Genomic DNA, 18918 nt, shown 5'->3' with positions numbered 1-18918 from the left:
TAAAGGGGGAGGGCATTTTTATCCAAATGGATAAAAAGGGTTTTATCCAAAGCCTCATATTAGGAAGGCAGAACCTGAAGACGTTTAGAACATGAAAAGTAGTTGATGAGAGTAGTTAATGTTGGTCCTGTGGAAATAAGGAGAAGCCAAAGGGCCTCTGAGGCAGAGGGAGAGGAAGAAAGATTGCCCTAAATGTAATGTAAGCACTTCCTACTAGAGAGGTGTGAGGCTAAAGGTTCCGGGTCTATGACAGCTGCAGTCGGGCAAGGCCAGGCAGAGGACAGCTGGAAGAGGTGAGTCCGGACCTGTAAGTAGGCTTATTCCTGGGGACTGGTCTAACCTTGGGTTGGTGCCTGAGCCACCCTTGTGTGTTGGTCTGAGTCCAGACTTGGGCACCTCCCTCTCTGATCCTTTCTACTGCAGATAACGGGGCCAAGTGAGTCTGCATCCTGAGGACACGGATCTCTATCTGGATGCAGCTGTGCCAAGTGAGCTTGGCTTGACTCTCAAGACAGCCTTGAGCGTCGCATTTCAAGGTGCCGCAGGGCTTTGCAACCCATGAGATGATCTCACTTGCCTTTTCGCTTGATCTGTATTATATTCGTTTTTATGCAGCCCTGGTCTGGGAGTCTTCATCGAGCAGGGCTGAGCCAAAATGATTACTGACCGTGTTATATATGTGAACTTCCCATCTGGATAAAAAAGTTGCTTTATGGAGAGGAAACATGGCCTGTGTAATTTCCCCTCTCTTCTTCTCGGAGGCTTTCTGATTTTATGCCCTATGTCTACAGTAGACTTTCAGTATTCCAGGACCATCTCAAAGGTAAAGTGTGGATGAAAGGCATTTTGCCGACGGCATGCAACGCTGCTAGATCTGGGGAAAATGGGCTTTTGCTCTTACATCTTTTACCCATATTCTTAAAATCAGTATTTGCATATCCTATTTATATTGTTTTGAAAATTGTTACATTATTGACTCAGTCATTGATTAATTCATTTGATATCAATATTTATTGAGTTCCTATTCTGGAAGAGGCTCTGTGCTCTAAACGCTCAGCGTTCCAAAGATAAGACACAAGGAACTTACTGGACAGCAGTGAAGACGAGAATGTACAATTGAAGGAGGGATAATGTAGTAAGTAGCAGAAGAGAAGTAAAGGAAAACCTGCTATCGAGTTCAGAACAGGGATACGTTATTTCCAGCGTGTGGGGATTAAGAGTGGCTGATAAGAGAGGAATTCATGCACGAATGATGCTAAGTGAAATAAACCAGTCACAAAAAGACAGAAACTATATGATTCTACTTATATGAAGTATCCAGAGTACCAATGCATGGAGACAGAAAGTAGAATGGTGTTTGCCAGGGGCTGGAGGGAAGAAGAAATGAGGAGTTGTTGTTTAATGGGTAAAGAGTTTCAGCTTTGTGAGATGGAAAATTTCTGGAGATTGGTTGTACAACAGTGTGAATATACTTATCACTGAACTGTACACTTAAAAACAGTTAAGGTAACATTTTATATTATGTTTACCTTGCCACAATTTAAAAAAAATACGGTATTTTATTATGCAGGGATGGGTGGAGGATACTTGACACCTTGGAACTTTTGCCCATGCACATACTATTCACTCATTCATTCATTCATTCATTCAACAAACATGTATTGCACGCTTGCTATGTGTTAGGTGCTGAGCTGCTTCCCGAGGGTCAATACTAATGTTTATAAGACATCGAATCTGTCAGTGTCATGCTTGCTCACCACCCCTTCCCTCCCCAGGTGCTAAGCTTCTGTAGTGAAATCTTCACAGCTGCTACCTGCTGACTTGAATCGTGCATGAGACATTAGTAAACAAACAGTAGAAAGATTTGAGGTTATTGGGGGAGCGTTGACGGCATGGTGACGAAATGGAAGGAGATGGGTAACAGAATATGAACTAGAATTGAATACTGTGAGGCAGCTCTCTCTAAGGATATTAAAAAAATAAAGATCTCCTGTTTATGGCTGCCAACCTAAGAGCTAAGTCATTTAGAATGGAACAAACTGGCAAAGTCAGATGCACTCAACCCAAGGAGCTCCTTATTTTGTGAATATTACGGCAAATGTAGTTTGAGAGCCACTGCCGCAAAATTGTGGGCGACGTTAATGAGTGAGAAGGGCAGGGAAGGGTTGTACAATTTGAGCTAAAAGGAGAGGCAGGCTTGTGAAGGGGAGGAGTGGTGACAGTCAGGGTGGTCTGGTTATTTGGGCAGGGAGCGGAAAGCAAGAAGCATGAGCTTCCTTAACCGAGAGACCCTGGCAGCTCGATCTTCAATTCACTTTTTCTCATCTTATTTTGGTTTTGTTTTTAAATGTCATAGGCTTCATTCCATCTTTCCGTCCAATATTTTTCTACTTCTTTTTTTCCCCCCGTATATACCCTGGAACACTCCATTCATTTCAAGGTATTATTGAGTGCCAACTACATTCCAGGCACTGTGCTGGGCTCTGGCTATATACTCCCCAATTCTCTCATACCACCTTTATTCTGTTGCACATGCCTAGCAAATCCTGGGTCAATGTCATTTCTGCTCCTATACGTGGTTAGATAAGACATGCAAACGTAGTCTCATCTACTCCTTTCCTTACCTCTTTGATCCCTGTCTTCTTCAAGGTGTCTTCAGTGAAGCTGTCCCTTCTACCTGTGTATTTAATCCCAACTGCTTTACTTTCCTTCTTGACTTTGTTCTGTTTTCCCTTCTCTGTACCTTCCACCATTCCCTCCCTACTGGCCCATTCCCTTCAGTCTCCATGAGGCCTTCTCAGGTCCCTTCCATTCAAAACACGCCTTTTTGTCTTTATATTCTTTAGTGACAACCCTATCTCTTTCTCTTCCCATTCACGTCCAAGTTCTCAGAGGAATGGCCTTCACTCATTGTCATTTCCTTATGTTCCATGCACTCTCCACCCACTGGATTGGCTTGTACCCTCTACTGAAACTCCTTGCTAAGTGTCCTCCTTGTCAAATCCAGCTTCATTTTATCAGTCCTGGTTTTATTGGACTTTTCTGCTCCTTTGACACGATTGGTCACACTCTCCTTCTTAAAGCTTTCTACTTCTTTAAACTTTTTTGCTTCCCCGTTTCCTTGGTTCTCCCAGAACTTTCTGACTGTGCCTTCTCAGTTTCTTTTCTGAGATACGCTTCCTCCCTGAACATTTTCAGCGTTGGTGTAATCATTTGTGTTCCTCTGTTCTTCTCATTCTACATGTTCTTGAAGAGGAATATTGAATATTGACTACTATCCTCAAATTACAGTCAAGTCATAACAACTGATACCCAGGGTTACCTTGTAACAATGATGTAAAAATTTGAATTATCTTTCTATACATGTTCTATGTTGTTCATCAGTTCATCTGACTTTCAAATGTTCCAGCTGTTTTATGCTTTGTCTCCATTTTCTAAAGGCCCTTAGTGTGGTCTAGAATTGGAATGAGCATTGGTCTCTAATGGTTCTGGGTTAATTGAGAATCCCTAAAAAAATGATTAAGTCTATTAGAAACCAGCTAATTTCATTTTGTCATTTTCTGGATAATATATTCTGGTGTAGGAAGTCCATTTTTTAAGAAAGTTTGCAATAAACAATTTCCCCTCAAGGTTAATATAATAGGCAAACCCCTTTTGCTGCAACAGACGGCAAGAGGTAATGAAGATTAGCTTACATTATGATTCATTATTTCGAAATGTCAGAATAAAGTGGATCTGCTACGTCTTCCAAGCCTCTTATTCTTTAGAGGAGAGTGCATGTTTTGCTTTTCTAATGTTAATGGATTCACTGTGTTTTTTTTGTTTTGTTTTTTTGTTTTTTTTCTCCTATTTTTTTCCCCAGGCCAAATTCAGATAATCGGCGCCAGGGTGGCAGAGAGAGATTGGCCAGCACCAGTGACAAGGGAAGCATGGCCATGGAATCTGCCAAGGAGACTCGCTACTGTGCAGTGTGCAATGACTATGCCTCAGGCTACCATTATGGAGTTTGGTCTTGCGAGGGCTGTAAGGCCTTCTTCAAGAGAAGTATTCAAGGTAATAGTGTGTTGCAAACAACTTATCCCATTTTTTAATCCTAAGAGGGGAAGCAACAGAGGAAGGCATGTGATCAGCCATTTGTACAAAACACTAATACCTAGTAGGTCCACGAGTATCTATGGTAGAAACATGGAGAAGAGACAAGATCCCAGGAGAAGGAATTGGCAAATGTCAGGGTAGTCGTGGCTGAGTCATTATGCTTCCTCCATTTGGCAAGATCCCAACAGTCTTGAGCAACTCTAGAGGAAGAGGATTTCAATAGCTGTGTCTCTGAGATGTTGTCCATGCCATGATTGGGGGATGGCAGGTGGATATTTATGTGTTGTAGGCAACTAGGCTGTTGTGATGTAGTGTGATATGAATTATCCATATATAATTATTTCTCCAGCTTAGCTTTGCGCAGATAAGCATTCTGATCTTTGCTCCAGACCAATTCTAATTTAACTCATTCTTCTCTTGCTCTTCTTCCATCTCTTTGTTGTCTCAGTGGATGACATGACCTTTTGCTAAACTGAGAAGATTCAATGGCTGGTGACTTGTAATAAGGGATGTATTATCTGTATCAAGCAGTTATTAAGGATACACCTGTAAGACTTCATTTATGTCATTTGCAATGTCTGCTTCAATCCTTTTCTTTTGTACAGTTTTCCGAGTGCAGTTTCTCTGATAGACTGCCAGCTACATTTCATTTCTACTCCAGGAGTGTCTATATTGTTGCTGTATTGTCTATATAGGATATACTGGGAGAAACAATCGTTTTTACTACCTAAAATATCTATGCTAAAGATCCTTTGACAAAAACAGAGACCTGACAGCAGTTCAAACTAGCTGGATTAACCTTTTGTTTTAATACTGGACCATTTTTCTCTGTTCTTATTCCTTTATCTTTTCAGCTTAAACAAAGTTTAGTATATAAATACTAAGAATATTTCTGATGGAGTTTTTGTGTGATTCCCTCTATGGAAATTGAGACTGAAGTAACTTGTTGAAAACCAGAGTCTACTAAATTAATAGGTACTGATTGCAGACACTTTTGACTAGAGAATGAATCACTATTCTCATGGACTTTTTGCTGTAGCTCTTCACTGCCCTGATGTGGGGTGAAAGCTGGGGGATGATACACACTATTCAGTTTTCCTTTCATTGCCAGTGGATGGATTTTTTTAAAGGCTATTCATATCTTAATAGAGTAGCATGTGAGGTCAACTTGGTCCATTTTAAAAGCACTTTTTTTTGACAAGTATTACTTTCACCATCTTTTAGAAATCTATTGTAAGACTGGGACTTTTAAATTAGAATTTTAATAAAATTTATAATATTATATGATAGTGGATTTTTGTATATAGATACATACCAACACAGATTATTTAATTTTACTAGCAGATATTAATACTATCTTAATTTAGAAAAGTGCTATTTGTATTTTGGTTTAAGTTAGTATAAGCCCTTAAAGGTCTTCTGACAGCCATCTTCATTTGTGATTCTTCTTTTCAGTTAGTTTTATATAATCTAAGATACCATTATTTTTATCAAGCATTTAATTTGGTATGGAAAAATCATCTGACAGAGGTAGATTTAGTGGGTAGGTTCAGCTACAAACTTGGACAAGTCATTTATCTGAGACTGAGTTCCCTCATCTGTACAAATGATTTAGAGCAGGGGTCAGCAGTTTTTCTGCAAAGGACCAGAGAGTAACTAGCTAGGCTTTGCAGGCCATGCAGTCTCTGTGACAGCTACTCACTCTGGCATTGTGGCCTGCAAGGAGCCATAGGTACTGTGTAAATAAATGGGTGTGTGCCAATAAAACTTTATATACACAAACAGGTAAGTGACCAGGACTGGCCTGTGGGCCATAATTTGCTGACTCCTGATTTAATGTACGACAAGAGAATCGATGGTTTCCAAATCTAACGTTTTGTCTTTCATGTTTATTGAGAACTTGCTCTGTACCTGTGCTAGATAGTCTGAGGGAAATAAAAATATGTGTAAGAAGTAATCCATAATCCCACAAAATTTAGAATTTGTTTGGGAAATTTATTTGGGGAGGCAAAGGTACACGTTCTCATGATAGGATTAGAGAGTAAGTTAGTATAAAGTGCTGTGCTATGATACAGATAGGGAAGACAATAGATGAATATAAGAAAAGAAGATATTGTCAGTTATAAATGTAAAAAGACTGAGATTGAAGGTAGAAACTATCTTCCTCCAAGGAACAATGACAATATTTTCACAAATTATTTTCTTCTTGTGTGTTCAGCATTTAGGAGTGTGCTATGTAACACCACATTGAACTTAGTATTGTCTCTAGGCATTAAGGCATCGGAACAGAAAACACAGGAAAAAAATACTTATAAAAATTAAATGAAGTCAATGTAAGTGTATAAAAAGAAATATTTTGTTGGTATGGCTTTATCTCAAGTTCAAATATTCAAAAAAATGTTTGCTTACTCTTTGATAGTTAAAGTATGTATCCGATATCTAACTTGTACGTACAGACTAAATAGTGGGATTTCATTATACTCTCTAAAGTTGTACCTATAAACTGCTTACAAATGCAATTTCTACGTGGCTTCAGAAACTTCTTACTTATCATGGTATGAAGACATTTACAGAAGGTTTCTTAAATGAGATGACTATTGAGTCCAAAGTTCTGCAGGAAGCCTGGAAACAAGGCAGAGTTATTAACTTTTAAAGATAGAGAGGAACCTTAAAAATTATAAAGTTCACTAATTTATTAATTTGTTCATTGAATGCCTCTACTAAGCAAAGCACGGTGTGAGGTCCTGGAGGTACGATTACAGTAAAGACATAGTCCTTACCCCCATAGAGCTTAAAGGTAGTAGGAGAGGTGGACAAATAAACCAGCAATTAAATTACAGTGTGATAAGTACCAAGATGAGGGTGAGTGCAGATTTTACAGGAGTCCAGACTTCACTTATTCCTGGTGGGGCTTGAGTCAGGCTCTCAGAGAAAGTTTCCTGATTTAAAATTGTCTGGAGAATTTTGCAAGTGAACAAAATGAAAAAGGGCAGGTTGAGTGTTCAGTCATATGAAAATGGGACTGAGTATGCGGGTAAAGCCCAGGAGGTAAGGCAGAGTTTGGGGAGTTCTGTGAATAAAAATTAACAAAATTAATACTCCATCTAAGACATTCCTGGGCCATATATTTCTTCTTTGTGTAAAAACAAAGTAATTTATTTCCTTTTGACTTTAATGGCGTTTCCATCTATTTGATTTGTTTGCGTATATAAAAGGAAAACAGCAGAGCAATAGAGTCTTTCTCATCATAGTCTTGATAGCTTGGAACTAAAAAGTTTTACTGAACTTCTGTGACTCTTTATAAATCACGCTGCCCCTCAAACCTATTTAAGGACAGTGAAGGGTCTGACATGCTGCAGGTAGAAAGTTCTGAAGATGCTGTAGCTCTTCCTGTTTTTCTTGTTGCTTAAGAAGAGAGCTAGAAATGAGTATCCATCCGATTACTCTAGTGCTCTAAGTGTTTAGTTGAAGAGGTAAAGTGTTTGACTTGAAAGCATACAAATTTTCATCCCCTGCCTAGTGTATGAACTTGATTACTCAAGAAATTGAATAATGGCCTCCAGTTGAACATAGGTTTTTTTTTTAAAAGTGAAGTCAAGGACACGATTTAAAGGAGATGGGTGAAATTGGATATTCTGTGAATTTATTAATCACTGTAGGTAGAGGAGCAGTGTTCCTTAAGATGTGTTGTAGGCAGAGACTCTTGGATGAGTTACATAAGGAGATCTGGTTATAGGTTCAGCAGCCAAGTACTACCTTTGAACATTATTCCAAGGAAGAGGACTCCATGGAGCTCGCAGCTTGGTCATAATATTACAAATAAATATTATAAAGATCATATTATGGTCTTATATTATAAATGGTCATGAGGCACAGTGGAGGGTCAAACCTATCTGTACACCCCTAGCTGCACCGCCACTTTATATTTTCTTTCTAAGGCATCTGTGGAAGATGCTTAACACTATGCTTAACAGATATGGCCCAGGCCCATGTTGACTTAAAGGTTAGCTAAGGCCAGAAGGACATGGTATTAGGGTGGAGTCTGGTTATGGTTCAGCACAGTGGGGGTCTTAGGTCCGACAAGGGTAACTGATGTCCTTACCCACCAGGCCCTAGAAAGCTTCAGGGTGAGAGTCCAGCACCCTGGATAGCTCCTTCAGCAGCTGCCAGGGGTAAGCAGAGACTGACTTTCTAAAGAACCTCAGGCCCGTTCAGCTGGTCTGTGAAAAGAGAACTTAGTTCTTTTGTGCTTAGGAATTCACTCTTGTTTGCCCAAGATGGGTTCGTTTTTATGCTAAGTTTCCCATTTCCAGTCGCCTTCTGTCTTGACCTATGCGCCCCTGTCTAGAAAAGGCCAGAGGATGGGGTAGAAGTGGAGGCTGCCGCTCTCTCATTACAAAACTGTCTTATCTCTGGAGTCATTTCAGAGATACATCTCAGAGTTGATCCTGGCAGTACATGCACCCCAAAATACTAAGTCTTTTGTCTCCACATTTCCCTACTTGCTCCTCTGCAGTCTAGTCTCCAAGTGACAGCAGGAGAGCTCTTTTAGATACATTAATCAGGTCATACGGTCTTAAACTTAAACTCTCACTGCACTTAAAGTCCAGATTCCTTTCTATGCCTTAAAATACTCTGCATGGTCGTATTCCTGCTTCCTTCTCTCCCCATCACTGTAATCCAGCCACGATGGCCATCTTTCTCTTCTCCCAACACACGACACACATTCCTTTCTCAGGACCTTAGTATATATGGTTCCCTTTTTACCTCCCCTGATTACCCCACCAAAAATAACCCTACAAACCTTTGCCTCTAGTTTTTTTTTTTTTTTAAAATACCTTCCTTACTTTCCTTTAAGGCCCTTAAACCCTTAATGAACTTACAAATTTATTCATTTGGTTGATTATTATCTGTCTGCAACAGGCGCCACCTTCAAATATTCCTGCCCAAACTTGGGTGGAAGCTCAGTGAGAGCCGGTTTCTGGTCTGGTTTGCCCTGTTTGTTGCTATAACTCCCATGTCTACAGTCACGTGGGCACATGTCTGTTAAATGATAGAACATGGCAAGAAGTCAAAAGAATAGTAGATAAAACCTGCTGGAGGGCTTCAGAGAACAGAGTTATTTCATCAGGTCAGGCTAGCAAGAGAAGTGTTAATGCAAGTGGTATATTTGATGTAGGCCTGGAAAGAATTGGAGGATTTTCATAGGCGTTAAGAAGTTTGGAGAAGAATTCCAGAAATGTGAAACAGCATAAACCAAGAAATGCACAGTGGAAATTGGGTAAATCAACTGTTAAAGAACAGAGGGCTTGCTGTCTTCTCTCTGCCTCTTTATTTTCCCTCTTCGTCTCTCTACAAGCAGGCATTCCACAGAGCTTGCAACCTCTGTTCCTTTCACTTGCTCATCCTTTTCTCCACCCAGTTTCCTAAGCAATGTCGTACATATCTGTTATGGGTTGAATTGTGTCCCCCCCAAAAAGATATGATGAAGTCCTAATCCCCCAGTACCTCAGAATGTCACCTTATTTGGAAATAGGGTTGTTGCAGATATAATTAGTTAAGATGAGGTCATACTAGAGTATGGTGACTAATGTTCTTATTGGAAGAGGAAATTTGGACAGAGAGACAGGGAGGATAATGCCGTGAGATGATGGAAAGAGATATTGAAGTGATGCATGTACAAGCCAAGGACCAGCAAGGATTGCTGGCAAACACCAGAAGGCAAGTAATTCTTCCCTACAGCCTTCAGAGGGAGCATGGCCTTGCTGACACCTTGATTTCAGACTTTTAGCCTCCAGAACTGTGAGGCAATACTTTCTGTTGTTTTAAGTTACTCATTTATGGTACTTTGTTATGGTAGCCCTAGGGAACAGTATTTAAGACCTACAGTATAACAGCTATGTAAATATCTTCCAAGTTTAGCTGTACCAACCCTGCTTCTTAGTGACGCCCACATATCCCTGACACTAGCCACTCCTCCTAATTACTTTTATATCAGTTCCCTCACCATTCCCTCAGGCATCTACACTTAAAAGCTTGGAGGTAGTTATCCTCATCTTTTCACTTTGCAGTCCTTCCCTTGGATGGTTCCCATCAGAACTGTTGTGTAATCCTGTTGGGTCTATCTCTTTAATGTCTAGCCATCCAATTCCCACTACTGCGAGTTTGCCCCATTAACTTTCACCAGGATCATTGCAGTAATTTAATTTTTCCTTTTTCCTTCTTCATTTAAGTCACTTCCTTCATTTGTTTTCCTTCTTCCAAACCTGTCTGCACACTGACAGTCTATTAACATTAGCAAATCACTAATCATAACAATACTTTGCACAGAATTCTTTAATGACTTCTGGGGCCCATGGAATAATCCTTAGACAACCAAGCATTCAAGGATTTCCCTAGTCATGTCCTAGCCTATCTTTCTGGTTGTCTTAAAGTCATCGTTTCTACTTCTGAGGTAGACCCTCTAGACTGGACTACATACTGTTATTCAAACATGACTATCCCATTTCTTTGCTAGGAATTTCTTTCTGGATTTACCTGTAAAATTTCTTCTTGTCCTAGTCAAAGTGATTGTCATCAAACCTCTGATGTTAATGCAGAAGTTCTCTTTCTTCTTGGCACTCCGTATTACAGTCAGCACTTTGTATATGTGGGTTCAACTAACCCCCGAATAAAAATATTAACAAAAATTCCAGAAAGTTCCAAAAAGCAAAACTTGAATTTTCCTTGTGCCAGCCAACTATTTACATAGCATTTACACTGTATTTACAACTATTTGCATTTACATTATATTAGGTATTGTGAATAATCTGGAGATGATTTAAAGTATACTGGAGGATGTGTGTAGGTTATATGCAAATGCTATGGTTATTTTATATAAGGCACTTGAACTGCCACATATTTTGGTATCTGAGGGGGATCCTGTAACCAATCCCCTGAGGATACTGAGGGATGACTGTACTTTGTTCCCATTGCCTAGGATTGCAGGTACAGGCATACCTTGTTTTACTGCTCTTTGATTTATTGCTTTTTGCAAATACTGCGTTTTTTACAAATTGGAAGTTTTGCGGCAACCCTACATCGAACGTCTGTTGGCACCATTTTTCCAACAGCATTTGCTCACTTCATGTCTCAGTATCCCATCTGGGTAATTCTCGCAATATTTCAAACTTTTTCATTATTACTGTGTTTGTTATGGTGATCTGTGATCAGTGATCTTTTATGTTACTATTGTGATTGTTTTGGGGCATCATGAGCTGCACCCATACATGATGGTGAATTTAATTGATAAATGTTGTGTTCTGACTGCTCCACTGATGAGCTGTTCCCTAGTCTCTGTCCTTCTCCTTGGACCTCCCTATTCCCTGAGACACAACAATATTAAACTTAGGCCAATTAATAACCCTACAGTAGCCTCTGATTGTTCAAGTCAAAGGAGAAGTCAATCGATGTAGCAAACTTCATTGTTGTCTTATATTAATAACCCTACAGTAGCCTCTGATTGTTCAAGTCAAAGGAAAAGTCAATCGATGTAGCAAACTTCATTGTTGTCTTATGTTAAAAAATTGTCACTTTGAGCAACCATCACCCTGATCAGTTATCAGCCATCAACATTGAGGCAAGACCCTCCACCAGCAAAAGGATTACTCGCTGAAGGCTCAGATGATGGTTAACATTTTTAGCAATAAAGTATTTTTTAATTAAGACAGGTACATTTTTAAGACATAACGCTATTGCGAACAGTAGATGACAGTATAGTGTAAACATAACTTTTATATGCATTGGGAAACCAAAAAATGCATGTGACTCCTTTTATTGTGATATTCACTTCATTGCAGTGATCTGGAACCCAACCCTCAAAATCTCTGAGGTCTGCTTGTATTAGTGTATGTGTGTCTTTCTCTTACTGACTGTGAGTCTCCCAAAGGCAAGGCCCAAATCGAGGCTTCATATTACAGGAGTCACTCAATGAATAAATACAGGAATGAAAGGATGGTTAGGATCAGTTTGCTTTAAGCAACATAAAAGCCATTACATTTTTTCAGTCATGGGAGAGATATGACAAAACAGTCTTTAATTAAGATGAATCTGCCAGAGGCATTTCGGAGAGACCAGAGAAGGGAGCAACTAAAAGCACGAGGATGCATTTGTCTGATAGTCACATACCTTCGACTTACTAAAAATCTGAACTTTGGTATTTGTGAAATGGGAAAAAGGAATAGAATGAAGGATATTATAATGAAAGAATCTACATTGTTTTAAGATGATTCAATATGAAGTATCTGGAAAAGAAGAAAGTTAAAGAGGTTCAAAAACAGAGGGAAGATGCTGGTGTCATCACCTGAACTGGGAAAATCAACAGGAAGGCCAAACAGATAGGGGTAGAGAAAATTAAATTCCAGACGTACTGAGTTTGACGTGATAGCTGGACATTCAGATAGAATTATCCAGCAGCTACAGAAACAGAAGCAGCACCCTGCAGACAATTGGAATCGATTTCCTCAATTAATTTTAAAGAAACTTGATGAAATGAATGGTTTAACTACGTCCTGAAGGTGGTCCGTTGTTAATAATGAAGAAGTAACTCCAGAAACATCCTCTTGATTCTCATGATAATATGAGTTTCCTGGATCTTACCAAAACCTTGTAAGAAGCACTCATTATTAAACGTGTATGTTCAAGGCCCTTCTAAACAGGAAAATCACAAATTAGCCCAATAGGGCCAAATGCTGCTCTCCAGGATCTTACAATTTGAGAACATGCTGGTACCAACACATTAGCTGTACAAATAGTAAATGGCAGGAACAAATCGAAGCATTTTTATGATGTTCAAATAAAAAAGCAAGCTTCCCCCCCACCCCCAATTATTAACACTATGGGAGTCCACAGACAGCTTTTCTAACCCAGAAAGATGCAAATTGTGCAACAGAGAAATAAGACAATTGGGGCCAAAGGGCAGGAGAGTTTTAGGGTGTATACATATGAGCTATCATGTAATTTTCAAATGAAAGAATTTATAATGAAACTTTTTAAAAGAAAAGTCTTACCTCCAGCTATTGGTAAACCTGCCAGATGTTTGGCTCCTGTCTGTCAACGGAGAAAAAAAGAAAGGCACAACCCTAAAATTTAAGACTTGAAAACCTCCTTCCATGTAAGAGTGCCATCCCTATTACCAATTTTAAGTGCTAGTTACTCTTTAATGCTCCAGTATGAAAATTAGAGGTGTGTGCACACATGAATGCACGCATTTGAAGACTGGCTCAGAAAAGCAAAATCATAGTCTTTCTACCTGTGAAATGACAGTGGCTGTTCTTTTTTTATCCTTCAGCCAAATAATCTTTATCTTGGAGATAATTAAGACAAAATGCATCTGACAAATAAACTCAGTCTAGAGCCCATATTTCTTGGCGGTGCTTGTGGACACAGCTGAAGCTTTTAGAGGTCTTTAAAAACCATGGCAACAAATGCCTTTGAAGGGTAAGCAAAGGTTCCAAATGTTTTTAATCGCTGGTGTTTTTATGCTACCACTTCAAGCATTCTTTTTCCTTTTTTTGTCCATCTGATTGAAGTTAAATTTCCAATTTCCCTACTAAATGGTTCTGTCCTGGTCCTGGCATTGACTATTTCCATTAAAGTAGTAGACTTTGTGCCCATATATAGTGGTTAAGCTTATCAACAATTCCATTAGAAAGCCTTGTTTATGAGCGGCATTAATTTCACACAAAAATTATAGATAGCCTTTAATAGGCACATTTTCAAAGGGCATTAACTAGCCCTCAAAATTATGTGCTAACACTGTTCTTACAAAACCTACCAATGGCGTCCCGTGGCCTAATCCTGCCTAAATTTCCCTTTCCTTCATAGAAAGCTGCTGTTGATACCGTTAAAATGCTATTTCCTTTTAGATCCTTTCAGAGAGAACGGGCTGATTCTCTGATACTCATTCAGAGAAGCGTATACTTCGAGATGTAGTCTGATCATTTCTGAACTATGTATTATACTTTGCTATTTCAGAACTGTGCATACAGGTTATACTGTAACCTGCTCGCCTGGCTTTTTGACTGAAAAATAACAACACTCAAGAAAAATCTGTTTCATAGATCTGCCATCCACTTCGTAAAATTTTTTCTTGGAATTATGTTAATTCTCTGCTCATGTGTGAGTTTTAGAGCAGATTTAATATTTTTAAAGAAAAGTAGTGCTTTACTTGAGAAACAGAGAATATAGTGGGGGAAATATTTCTGTTATTTTCCTCACATTTTCGTCTTCCTTCAGCTGAAATAAAAAAGAGATTTCATTTTTTCAGTTGCTAAGAAATAAAGGAACAAAGAAGTAAACAATTTAATTATTAAATTATAATTTCTCTCTGCCATAGGTACTATTCTGTTTTCTTTGAGAAAGGGTACATGGATTTTAAATTTTATCCAGAGGAACATCATCTTTATCCGATCCATTTGGCGGTTTCAAAATCATGTATTAGGAAGTGTGGAGTGAATAAGTAAAGAAATTCTTAAATCATCCCCCGGGGTGAGTGGCTAGATTACATTTATAAATATACATTTTTTGTGTGATTCAAATCCAAGCACAGTGATTTAAAAGAATCCTACACACACTTTACTATATTTCATTAAGTGATGCACACAATATTTTCCTTATACACCAGAGAAGATAAGTTATACTTCTTAAGATAATTGAAATTCATAATTGTTTTGTTCCTTTGACACTTCAGAGTTCCTAATGAGAGATTTCATTTGAAAATTATGTAAAAGTACACTTACCACTACTACTAACCAGTGACACGATGGTAGATTGTAGTCACCTTGGAGATGGTTTTCTTCTTTATTTTGTTTTTCTGACTGCTAGCATGTTGATCGCTCTTCCTGCTACACAAGTGCCTGCAGACCAGCCCCATCTCTGCCCTCTCGACCGACCTTCTCATGTGCAGTTCCTCATACTGGCCTCTGTTCTTATCAAGTTAATTTGGTGGGTGTCTTCACCAACCCCTTGTGGGAGTTGTTCTCCCTCTGCCTGTGTTATCTGGTACATGCCATTCTCTCCCCTCTCACCACCCAACCTGACTTCTACGAAGTGTTGTCTTTCACCAGACCCAATTCTTGCTTTTCCTTATTGCACTTTTCTTAGCTCATGTCTTCTTAGCCTACAGACCTCCCTCCTCAAGTTCCTCACAGCCTCTCTACCCAAGAGGGCTAACTCTTCGAGTTCAGAGACTTAGAACAAGATTTTTTTATGCAACAGATATTTCTTGAATGACCATTTTATTTTAGCCCTGGGAGAAATGCAAAAATATAAAATCCATAGACTGTGAGATCCAATTAAGAATTCAGCTTGTACAAAAGTGGAAAGATTGTAATAATACACACTAAACCATAGAAGCATTAAACTCAGCACTACAGGAGATGCCACAAAGCAGTATAAAGGAACAAAGGGATATCTCAGAAGATAAGGTTATGAGTTGAGAGGAGGGAGTGGGCACAGAGCACTGGAGTAAACCTGAAGACATCGTGGTGTTTAAATGGACACTCTGTTCAGAGGGCCAGGTGGAGAGTTCTACTTCATTGTAAGTGCCCTGTGATCTATTGTTGTGATTTCATGGCTCACTTCTGCATGTTTAATACCGTAGAACATTATATATTTTAGGGGAGTATGGGTTTTTTATTTTTATTTTTTTTGAAGTTTACCTATAGTTTATTTTTTAAATTTTTATTGAAATGTTGATTTACAGTGTTGTGTTAGATTCAGGTGTACAGCAAAGCGATTCAGTTTCATAAATATATATGAAACCCATATATATATATATATATATATATGGGTTTATTATTTGTAACATATTTTAAAAACATATTCCATGTGTATATCTGGACCGCTTTTATTAGCAGTAAGTCTATCATGTATTCAGAAGTTGATAACACTTTACTTATTTCCAGGATAATGTGCTATTTCAGTTTACTTTTGAAGTTTGACATGGGAGTGATGTTAATAAAAACCTGAAGATGTTCCTCTGAAGTAATATGTAATGTAGCTATTATGGAGGTAAATGTATTTGATATTTGATGTGGAAGAAAACAGTTGGTCCCAAGCTAAGATGTATTTAAGTAGGCTTAGCTTAGACTCCATAATTTTTCTGTTTGCAACTTTCTTGACTTTTTTCCTGTTTTAATTTTATGAGATATTTATGAAACGGTGTTCTAAAAAATTTTAGAATTTTAGGCTAGAGACTTTCACTTCTAAGCTTTGACATAAACTTCCGTATAATGTGAACCACTGATAGATGATAAACTTAGATACATCCTTTAATTTTTAAAATTGTGGCAGGAAACCTGATCTCAGAGAAGAAAAAAAAATAATTTGGTCAGCTTTAATCAATTTTGTAAAGGGCATTTGGAGCATTTCAATTCCTCTCTCCTCCATTCTTTCTGTATAATACTTTATCCTAAGGTTGGTACTGTTGAGGCAGTTGGTGTAAAGGCATAAGATGACAGCAATACGTGAATTTAGATCCCAGAAATGGGCTTTTTTTTTCACTTTACCACCTGTTCTGGTTGTGTTCCTTCCTGAATTTTTGTAAATCCACTCAGGAACCAGGATGGGCAAGGTAGGTGCTGGTTCAACTCCTACCAGGGCTGAGGTATCCTGCTCCTTTTTCTTACTTTTGTATCTCCTTCCTGAACCAAGTAAGGGCACCAGAGTCACAATCCTGATTTTGGATCCATTTTCCTAGAAATATAGGTACTGTTAAGATCCCTGTGGACCATGTATTACTCATTAAATGCTTCCTAGAGAGACGCTTTTTCTGAATACAAGACAGGAGAAAGTCTTTGAGTCAAAAGTTTCTTGTAAACACTTCCGTGTGTGTGTGTGTGTGTTGTATGTATTAACATACATATGCACATATACATAGGTACATACATAAATACACATATTCACATACACTCATATAGAGAGGGAAAGAACTATGTACAGACTTTGGAAATAGGTACTACAGTATATTAACAGTGACTATCTCTGAGTTATAGGATTATGACTAAATTTTAATCTTTTTGATAATCTGCATTTTAATTTTTCTAATAAGTATCTTTACTGGTGTAATAAAAAATTATTTTAAAGATCCATGTTGTAATTGACTTATTTCACACTAGTATTTACTTTCCTTTTTCCTCAGTAGAGAAAGATTGTTGTGTATCTAGCAAGTCTTCATACCTGAGTTTCAAAACATTTTTATTCTCTCTGTTTGCAAGAGGACCCATATGCACTGAAGTAACAGCTTTCATTTTATTATTCATGGGCCCAAGTGAAATTGCATCAGTTGGATATGAGGTAGCTGAGGCCAGTAAAGTAGTATTCCTTATGCGTTGTTGAGAAGCTATAGCAGAGGTGAAAGGCCTTGTGTCAATGATACCTAAGGAATCTAGGTCTTTAGAGTAGCTGGCCTGACCAGCAAGGATGAAATATTCCAGTCATGCAGCCAAATAGCGATTGTTTACCCTAATCATACATCCCGGGGAGGAAGAGCCAGCCTTTTGGGAGGGCCTTGAGTGTTAACAGTTGTTGATGGCAGTCGCACGCTAATAGAACTGAAACACTGTTGAAATGAGGAATTGCAATCCGGATGTCCAGAACTGGCAGCTCTCAACTTCCTTTTCATATTTCTCAAGTCCCACAGCATGAAAAAGTCTTTGTCTTTCCAAAGGATGTTCCCAGTCAATCAAAGACTTAAAATTTAGTCATTCAAGAGGACTAGTGTCAGTAAGAGTTGCCCCCCCTTTGATTTGAATACGGTGGGACAGCCACGGAAATTCACAAAGCTTTGCATTAGAATGAGGCTTTTTTTCCCTTGGTGTCTTAACCTTTTGGCTAAGGTACTAGACTGCATTACACCAGCATTTCCCAGACCTTTCAAGAAAAAGGATTAAAAGGGGAAAGGGGATAAAATTTGAGGACTGATTGAGAAAACACATCCTGACAGTAAGCTTTCGTGAAAGGAGTGGTGCTTTCAAATGCATTTGCATCTTATGTTTGTCCTGAGGGCTCTACACAGTTGAAGCATACTGCACACACGGATGACATACATGAGTTGATCACTCTGGAGACAGTGCTTGATCCTCACCTCGACTGTCTGCCCTTTGCCATAACTCCTTGTGCCAATGGCATCGTGACTGATGACATGTACTTTAGCAGTTCATTCTGCTCCCACTTCTTCATTTAGAAATTTTGTACTTTTCATTCTGAAAGTGGTTGGATAAAGGGTAGGAAAGTCATCTTGAAGCAGCTGGAAAAATTGAAAGCAAAGAGTTATCTTTGGCTGTAATGGACTAATCACTGTAATGAAAGCGAAGAGTTATCTTTGGCTGTAATGGACTAATCATTGTAATGGTTCTATTCTTTTGTTTGTTTATCACAAAAAAAGTAAATTTATACCTTTAAGAAGGCCTTGGGATAGAAAACTAACTACACAGTGACAAGGAGCAGATGCTCTGGTCTTCTCGAATAGACTGTCTGATGTGCCAGGGGGTTCCGGGCTCTGCGTTGGTGGCTCCCGGCTACCCCAGGTGAGGCTCAGCGGTGGAGGACATCTTCTCTGTGCTAATGTGCCCCTGAGATGAGATGAGCTGTTTCTTCTTGCCTCGGGGCAAAAACAGAGTATTTTGTTGCATTAACTCTTAGAAATGTGAAAAGCGTGTCTTAGTGATTTTCTTTTTAGAGATGTGAAATTTTCTCACTTGACCGTCATAATGCTGGAGCTCCTTTATCCAAATTAATTTTAGTTTTTTAAGGCCATTCAATTGTTTTTAAATCCCTTCATTT

General features: G+C 38.7%; 1 protein-coding gene across 2 annotated transcripts in view; it reads left to right on the top strand.

The window, feature by feature from the left end:
- Positions 1–18918, top strand: part of ESR1 (estrogen receptor 1) — a 395464-nt gene that overhangs the window by 175026 nt on the left and 201520 nt on the right. For both annotated transcript variants that reach the window (XM_067701750.1, XM_067701749.1), the window contains exon 3: positions 3863–4053. In XM_067701750.1, the coding sequence (XP_067557851.1) occupies positions 3863–4053 (191 nt within the window). The remainder of the gene's footprint in view (positions 1–3862; positions 4054–18918) is intronic.

This window comes from Pseudorca crassidens, chromosome 13 (genome assembly GCF_039906515.1).
Source record: "Pseudorca crassidens isolate mPseCra1 chromosome 13, mPseCra1.hap1, whole genome shotgun sequence".
In the NCBI taxonomy this organism is placed as follows: Eukaryota; Metazoa; Chordata; class Mammalia; order Artiodactyla; family Delphinidae; genus Pseudorca; species Pseudorca crassidens.
The sequence above is the reverse complement of the archived record's forward strand: the minus strand, read 5'-3'. Positions and strand labels throughout refer to the sequence as shown.